General features: G+C 41.6%; 1 protein-coding gene across 1 annotated transcript in view; it reads right to left on the reverse strand.

Moving 5' to 3' along the window:
* The window catches only part of NELFCD (negative elongation factor complex member C/D), a 16288-nt gene extending 9523 nt beyond the window's left edge, over positions 1-6765 (reverse strand). The window contains exons 1-2 of the mRNA XM_009893595.1: positions 6712-6765; positions 5147-5182 (exon numbers count right to left, since the gene is read on the reverse strand). Of these exons, the coding sequence (XP_009891897.1) occupies positions 5147-5182; positions 6712-6765 (90 nt within the window). The remainder of the gene's footprint in view (positions 1-5146; positions 5183-6711) is intronic.
* Between the last annotated feature and the right edge of the window lie 2521 nt (positions 6766-9286).

The following is a 9286-nucleotide window of genomic DNA, read 5'->3' on the forward strand; positions in this document are numbered from 1 at the left end:
GAGACGGCAGACGGTCAGAGGGAAAAAAATAAAGTCGGAGGGGAAAAAGAAGCCAATGGGCATTTAAAAGCACACTTCCCTACCCTGCAAAACCTCCCGGAGCCTCCCCGCGCGGCGGCCGTCGGACGGGGCTGCAGGGGAAGGGGGAAACGGGCAGTGGTCTGTTCTGGCGGCAGTTGTGCAACAGCAGCGTCCTCACACCTTCTGCAGCGGGAGGAGGATGCTGAACAACGGCCGGAGGGGAAAAAGAAGCCAATGGGCATTTAAAAGCACACTTCCCTACCCTGCAAAACCTCCCGGAGCCTCCCCGCGCGGCGGCCGTCGGACGGGGCTGCAGGGGAAGGGGGAAACGGGCAGTGGTCTGTTCTGGCGGCAGTTGTGCAACAGCAGCGTCCTCACACCTTCTGCAGCGGGAGGAGGATGCTGAACAACGGCAGCAAGTTGATAGTAATGATCAAATGTTACGGTAGAATTAAAAAAACCTAACAAGCAGGGGAAAAAAAAGAATAGGAAAGATAACTTTGATGGAACGGAAGGGGTAAGATTTTTAGGACCAGATTTTAGTGGTAAAGTTTTAGGACCAGCCTTGGTATAACTCTGTGTACCCAAAACCTGCCTTTCTCACTGCAAACAAAATCTTGGGGGGTTACTTTTAGTCTAAGACAAAATCCTGAAGTCTTTGCTGTAAAAAACTTAATAAACCAACCGTAGTCCCTAGAAATAACACCACTGGCATTACGGTTGCTAGTTCCAGGTCTGGGCGGCAGAGAGGTCTGTGCTGCGGGAGCCAAGTTCCCTGTTGGTGAGGCTCTCGGGCCGTCGCCAGGCGCGCGGGGCAGCCTGTCGCAGGATCCGCTCCCCCGCAGCGCGGTGGTGGTGCTCGCCACGGGTCCCCGCTGTAGCCCTTCCTGGGGTCCCGACGGAGACGGGCTGAGCTGGGGTGCTGCCGAAGGCCACAGGCCAAGAGGGCCCCCAGCGGAGGGAGGGACTAGGGAGGTGCAGACGAATGAAGAGGGGGTAAGTCTAAAATGAAGACCGATCATACAAGCTGACCGTAGGCAAGGAGACAGGCATTACTGAAATGGAGACCACGTGAGAGAAACGGGGTCCCTTTGTCTCTCTTCAGATGGACTCCCGCTCTTCAGTTGTGTAAGAGTTTAGCTGCAAGAAAGGGGAGGGGGAGGGTGTGTTCTGGGATTTGGAAGGCAGCCAAGAGCGTTGCTGATTAATTATTTAAAAGGTCCTTTATTCTCATTCAGTTTTTAACTGAAAAATAGTGAAAAAAAATTACATAGTCTTCCATGCAGTCCATGAAATCGCTTGGTATGAAATGCCAAGAGGCCCTGTTCAGAAATAAGTTGTCTTAGGATCTTCAAGAGGCGTGGTCCTTGTTCAGATGTGGTCACTGTACTAGTTAAGGGGATTACTGCCCTTAAAATTCCAGTATAGAAAATATATGACACCACCTGAACTGCAGCAGAGCGTGAGTTGCACTGTCGTGTGCTGCCCTACAGTGGTGAAGCGACCCTTTCTGAAACATTTCTTCAACATTTTTATGAGCCCAGGATAACGTTCTTTTTGCTCTGTCAACAGAAAGGAAAAGACGCTTTTCAGAATAAAAGGCACGGATTGAAGTTGAGGCACAATGGACACATTCTCTACCTGTGCTGGACGATTGCTCGATTGCCTGCAGTCCGGAAGACAGTAAGGTAACGTGTCAACGCGTATGGAAGCACTGGCCATTTTTTATGAGGAAAGAACTGGGAGTGAAGTGACAGGCTGAGGCTGGAGGCCAATGGAAATATCCTTGAGAAAAAGTTTTTGGCTCATCTCCATTTAGTTAGCGGGCAATTTCCATCTCGTAGACGTGAGAAAATAATAGTGTACTTGGAACACAGTGTGATTAACCAGTCAGAACTCCTAAGAAAATACCAGACCTGAATGTAATCTAGCCCAAACCAAGAAAGAAAAAGTATTTTCTGAGAGTCGAATCAGAAACATCTATATACCTCCCGTGCTTCATCTGCTCTTTGGTTTTGCCTTGTAATGATGTAGTGTTATAAGATGCAGGACAAGTTCTTTGAAGGTGATTTCAGAGTAACTAGTATATTACCCTAACAGAAGGTTCAGAAAATTTAAAATTGGAGAAAAAGTGAATCCAGAACTTAACTAACATTCCAATGAAACTGGATGGGAAAACCACAAAGCTGAGACTTTGTGAGGCTTAGGAGATCCTAGTTCTTTACAGAACGCTCAAATAAATACACTTTGTACAACAGATGTCTTTATATAGGTAGGAGAGGCTTTCTTCCATTGACTGAAATTTGCTGTGCATCTCCCAGGTAGGATATCTGGATCTGCAGTCTGGAGAACTTCATTGTCCGGGAGCTTATGGCCTGAAGTAGTACATGTTGGCTTCCGTAAAGCAGCTTCAGAGCAGGTAAAAGTTTTGTCTAGCGACAACAGTTGGACTTGTAGGATTTTAATGGGAATTACGCTACAAAACTTACTGCTTAGTTGAGTAGAAAAAGGGAACAGTCCACAGCACCAGCTGCCAGCGAGAGACGTAGTGGTATTAGACATTAACGATACTAGTAGTTTCAGTGTCTGAATTTTAAAACTAGAAGTTCTTTTGTCTTTATATATCTATATCTCTTTATTTGGATTGCAGTAACAGAAATTTTTTTTTTTCTTCAAATATATAAAGAACGAACAATACTCAAAGCATTTACTTCCAGCTTTCCTTGAGGAAAAAATTAGGGACCTGTGATAGAGTCAGACATTTGCTGAATAGCCCTTTGCAGAAGAATTGCAATATCCAAGCTTTCCCCACTTCAGGTCAACAAACAAGAGGCAAAGTCAGACCAAAACCAACAGTTTCAAGGTATCATTTAAACTGTGATGAAACACTAAAAGTACCAGAAATTGATTTTGCAAACTAAACTTCTACAACTTTGAATGGAAACAATGTTGGTTATCTTCTTGTGTTTAACTGTGTTCTCCCATGCAGATTTGTTTTGCAAAGTTTCAGTGAAATGTTCTTAAGTAAAAGCACTTAGATTTACCTGAATGTCCCTGAAAGATTTTATTATCCAGCAAATTAATGCAACAAATTTTTCCCCAAATGCATATTTGATTACATTTTGTGTGTAAAATATTGAGTCACAATTCCCATCTAATGAAATTTTGATGAAGCAGCGATGAGGCAGTGAGCATATTAAAGATAAAATTCTGAGCCCAATAAATACACTATGAAGGCCAGCCTCGGAGTCTCTGCCGCATGCTTTGAAGAAGCAGTAAACGCATCCTGGAAACTAGATGTGTGTGAAGAAGAGCCAGAACTTGAGAAATGTGGAAAACTACCTTATTTTTTCTTTTTTTTTTTTTTCAACAGAAGCGAAGTTTGCTTTCATAAAGGTTGGGAATGGTTCTTCTAAGGGAGTAAAGAATAAATCAAGTATCAAATGCTCAAGTTTCAATTCCACCCAACTATCAAAATTTGTTGCTTGATTTTTCAGCAGATTACTTCACAACTACACTTCAAGATTTCCTACCTAAAGAAGGGCTGAATACAATACAGCTGATGAAAACATCCAGCTTAATTTGGTTTCTTCCTAGAATAAAAGAAAAGTCCCAAACAGAAGAGCCAACTTCCAACAAAACTGTTTGCCTTTTATTCTTTTTTTTTTTTTTTTTTAAATATCCACCCTGGCATTCTCTGTATGCTAACTGCCTCTGCTCCTTGCCCTCTGCAGATTCTCTTAGCATAAATTTGTATTTTATAATCATTAGCCCTTTACAAATCAGCCAATACATTCAACTAGAGATAAGGTAATAACTTTCAAATTGAGTAGGAAATTACAGCAGCAGCAAGTTAGGCTAATGAGTTTTGGCTAAAGAGTTCTTCCTTCTCAAGCAGAACCTCAAGATTAAGCAATTTTCTTCGTACCTTCAGAAGCACGGTTACTGGTAGCAGCGTTATTCTAGGCACTGAGCACCATGACACTTTGCTAGGTAACTAAGAAGTATTCTGAGACAAAACAAGGTGGTTTTTAGCTTGCTGACATAAGGTCATTCTAGTCTCCTTCAAACATCAACTTAAAAGTTGGAACTATATTTATATACTGTGGATTGCTTAAACGCATAGCCTCACAACGCCCCGGCTGCTTTTCAAGAGGAGCCTATAGTGGAAACATTTTCTTGCTTCAAAGCACGTCCCAGTTGATTTGCTTATTGATCATTAAACCTACACTTGACTGAAGCATCTCCCAGTTCTATCATGTCTGTAGTAAGTGCTTTGTTTGCAGTTCCTTACTTGGAGATATCCCGGCCTTTTAGATAAATACGTTCTCTGACCTTCAAAATTTGTGTAAGGATCCCAAACTGGGTCACTTACCTGGGGAATGAAGAATTTGCCCTATAAACATACTTCTGAATGTGCGAGGTGATGGATTTAGGAGCCTCGTTTATCTAGCTTGCCCTCGTCCCTTTGAACATTCAGTGAGTTGTCTCGTAACTGTCTTTCCCAGCTGCTCTGCTCTCTCTTATCAACCATACACGTTCTACGAGTGGGTGGGGCGGGGGGGGAGGACAGGAGAAAGTAGCTGAACCCAAAGGTAGCAGGTTTTGGACCGTGATGTTAGGCAGAACAACTGGTTGTAAGCTCCCCAGTTTGAAATCACCAGTAGGTTAACAAGAGCGGCAGCACTGGGCTTCCAGACTATCTTACACACAGGAACCTCGGTAGCCCAGCAGAGTTTTGCCCTGTGAAAAACAGAACTCGAGGTTAGCACGCAAACTTTCCTGAAATCTGTTACTTCATTTTGGATGTTGGGCCTTCAAGCAGAAAGAGAATTGAGATTAAAAACACTGAGCTACGTATGAATCATCATCACACACACGCGTCAGGAAAGACGCTGTCTCCTGTGGCTCTAGCTTCATACAAGCTGGAAGTACCTTCCATTGACAGTTTCAGGTCCTACGCAGACGTGTATTTGGTTCTATCACCCAGCCCCTCATTAGTCTTTTTCTGAAGCTCTTCTGATCCTGCCACAGAAAACCGGTAATGTAGAGACAAAGAACTGGAAGGGGCACCCTTTCCTGGCTGCCGGTCACAACCTGAGGTGGGAACTCGGAGCCCTCACACAGCACCGCCGTTCTCTGCCTGATCTCCGCTGGCGCGCTAGTGCTTTCATTGCAAGAACGATACAGTGCCAAAGGCACGTCAAATACCAGAAAACTACAAATAGAAACACTGTACTTCACTATTAATAATTCATGTAAAAGTCACAGCCTAAAACCATTACTTCGCATAACAGAACAACAGAACCGAGAGAATTCCCAACATTAGTACCTCTGTCCTAAGCTTGTTCTTTCTCCAAACTTGAGTAGTAGTATATTAAAAAAAGTATTAGCCAACTCATTTACTAAAACAACTGGGTAAATTAAAGTGAAGAGATACATTCACATTTTAATTTTGAATTTGCTTACATTTGCCTACTGGTACCCCAGCCTTCGAGAGCATGTTACGTTACAGAAAAAAACCTAAGGGCAGCCTCTTCTCCCTCACAAATACATCATTCTCTCTGTATTTGGGACAAGGATTAAAGGCTTTATTTTGTCCTGTCATTAAAATAAAGATTGTTGAGGCAGACTTCCAAGTCAAAAAAATGAGGAAAATCTGTAAATTCTGATTCAGTTGGGTTTTTTTTTTATTTCTTAAATTTTTTATGACATATTTGGCCAATTACCCCTTGTTGCAGAGGTATCGGTGAGCACTTGCTGTTGTTAACTAGAGAACTCCCTTTTTACCACAGAACCAGGCTAAATTTATAGGACTCAGAAGTTAGACCCCCCCCGCCCTTATTATTTTTATGTTTAATGCAGTGAGAGATTGGTTTGCCTCCCCAACTCCTCCCAAGCTGCTCTTCCAAGTAGACTTGTGCTTTAAACTGCACCCATTTTGCTCAGCTCAGTACATTAAAAGTAGACAGGGTAAAAAGCAGTTTTAACTTTTAATAAGATGAGAATCAGGTTTGAAAACAATTAATTATAAAGCCAGTACTCACGGCTGAAATTTTAGCAATCTCTGCAACACAGTAAAATACTCTAAAGCAGTTTACCTACCCAGTAACTGAAACGCATCCACTCACAGTATTTAAGCTAACTGGTTATGACCAGGATTAAAATGGGTTCACTCTTGGAATTTCTATCTTGTCAGTCACCAGAGAGATTTTTCAGTGTAACGGCTTTTATCAGCAGAGGTTCAGAAATCCCCTTTGTAGCTTATTTTATTTACAAAGACACTTCAAACTTTGTCATAGAACAGCAAGACACTTTGCCACGGATGGATTTTCAGCAACAGCAAGCTGAGGAAGAAGGGTACAGTTTTGGTTTTGGACTGCAAACAGATGTTTGCTTGTAGGTATTTTTACTGTTCTACAAACTCAACGTGTGTTTTTGGGATGAAGACCTGTTCCTGTGTGAGATTTCCACTGATGGTAATCCATGGCCCTGATCCTGCTTCTTACACTTAGTAGGAATTTTATCATCTACTTCCACAGAAGAGGGCTTACGAGTGCCAGCGTTGTTGGGAATACTCATAGCACGTTAGGTACAGTTGGGGACAGGAGAGAACTTGTTCTCTTCCAGAGTAAGTTACAGAATTTTTTAACCTATAACAACTTTAGACATTTGTATAGCACCAATCACCAACAGTATTATCACTAAGGCACTGGACTGGTACTCAGCTGGCCCGGGCTCCATCTCCGTATCTGCACTCCGTTTCCTGTGTGATCACACTTTTATCTTTTGTTTTTCCTGGTACGTAATTTTCGACACTGGAAGATAGGATAGAATACAAAACATCCTACATCATTTACAGGAATACTGCGCCATGACTAATTACAAGGTGCTCAGATTCTAAAGGGATGAATGTTAGTATTTCTGTGCATAGATTTACTGGTAAAAGAAAATTATCCTGCAGGTATCAATTATGTGCAACATCCTGGAACAGAACTGGCTTCAGTTCCTCTGGAGTTAACAACATACTCCAAGTTCAATCCTATCCTTGATGCCATGATTCAAAATAGTTTTTAGATAAACGAAGATAAGCCCTCAGGGCTCCTGTCTGTGACAACCGATCCAGCACACCTTCATACGCTTTTGCATCAAAGGCTGCTCCCAACAACTTAGCTCCAGTTTCAGCCTCTCAGAGAGCAGGTTTTGATGCTTTCAGAAGCAGCTGAATCTTTTTTTAGTCTGTAGTGGACTGACCTCCACACACTATTGAAAAACCCCTTCAGGAGTTATCACTGTTCTGCTGCATCACACTGGCTGCTGAACGTGCGTACTGATGTACAAATTACTAAAAGTTCTTGGGTTGAAATAAGTTGCTGCAAATGCACAGTAGCTGATTTTGAAACCACAACATCTCTACAATTTATTATTATTTTTACAAAATACCCAAAGTGATCAGACCATATTGTAGGTTACTGGCTTGCCAAAGGTTATGTTTTAAAATCAAAACCATTTCTGAGTTACAGAAGTGCCAAAACCAATCTTGAACCAGGTTTGTTTGTTGGTTTTGTTGTTTTTTTTTTTTTTTTTTTAAACCAACCCCCATCCAACAAAACAGTTGTATAACTTAAAACAGAAACAAGAGTTTGTGTTGGGAACTGTTTGAAAACCAACCCGCCAAATCATGCTTGAGCAGAAGCAGCCTCGTATGGCAAAGATTTAGCTTAGGGCAGTTCAGTGCCAAGATATAGACCCTCTATGGGTTTATAATGGAAATACTGACACAACCTCAACTACAGTGATGCAAATGTGCCCTAAAACACTGTATTTGCTTTTATTAATAAAAGTGGTAGTGTTTACATTTGCAGGTATCTTACACTTCAGCATCACGATGAATACTGAGTAGAATGAGTTAAGTTTTGGCTGTAAGGTCAGAAGTTTCCAAACAGGTGAATGACACAGAAGTGAAAGTCCTCAATCATGAAAACAAGAAGTTCAAATAAATAAATAAAACAAAACTAGGAAATATGGGTAAGCATTAGGTTGGAATGGTTCAATTAACTGCAAATTATGGCCACTAAATTAGAGACAGAAGAAAACACAGTTACTTATTAAATAGCAAGCGTTAAAGCTTTATGGTTTTGTATTTAAAAAAAAAAAGAAAGCTGTTAAAAATAAGACTTGCATTTACCAGGCCACCAAACTGCATGGACTAATAAAGAGACTAACGAAGGCAATACTGAGACATTAAGACACACACACACTCCGTACTTGTGCAACTCAACCATATTCAACGCAATTGCCTTTTTCCTCACTTAAGGGGGGGGAGCATCCCCTAAACATTTCTGTTTATGTAAAGCTTTAGGTTTCTTAAACTGTTGCTGTCTTACACAGCTCATTTTCAGTCTGTATCCTTCTCATTATCAGAGGAAGAAGCTTTTTTTTTTTTTTTTTAAACTTTTTTTAATGGAGGTGCTTTATTTCTCTCCGATGAGAGATTACATTCCTCACACCACTACAGGTTTTCCCCATCGAGAGATTTGGTGCTTACACCAACTCCTCCCAGGCTTACAAAGATAAGGGTTGGCACTGAATTAAAGATTTTGGCTCCTGTAACTAAAATTAAGGCTCACAATGAATTTCCTTTCCACTATGTGTGTCCCTTTCCTACCTAGTGGAAACACCAGCCCTTACCCTCCAGGCACTGGATACATTCTGAAATTGTAGGGGCTTTTTCGGTCATGTTCTCCTACAGTTCTACCAAGTTCAGGTGGCATCTTTCTAAACCTGTGAACAGGAAAGATCATTTTCAATAGATGAGTAGCAACCACAGCAAAAATTTTTAGACGATTTAGTGTCTTCTGGAAGATCACTAGTAATTCTGAATTAAGAGAGACGGGACAGTAACTCCATCGGTCCCCACGCTTTAGGGGAAAATGGACTACGTGATTAATTTACATTTAAAAGTTCAGCCACAAAAGCGATGGAAACTCACAATTCTGAACAGCTGTAGTTCTTAGTATTAAAAGGGCGTCTGATACCTGAAGCAAATCCAGCTGCACAGACATCACTGACCACACCCCAACTGTAATTTAAATGACCTCTTCCCAAAAAAGCAAGTTAACACAGTCTCTTGGGTGGAGGGGAGCTAGTGAGAAAGGCAAAGAGGCAAGTATTTTGGCGTTCGTTTTTTGTTTCTTCTGTTTTTCTTTTAAAGTCACTGCAGTAAGATCCAGATCAGTTTAGGGGTGTAAATGAAGGGGGAAGA

The sequence above is a fragment of the Charadrius vociferus genome, unplaced genomic scaffold (assembly GCF_000708025.1).
Source record: "Charadrius vociferus isolate BGI_N301 unplaced genomic scaffold, ASM70802v2 scaffold259, whole genome shotgun sequence".
NCBI lineage: Eukaryota > Metazoa > Chordata > Aves > Charadriiformes > Charadriidae > Charadrius > Charadrius vociferus.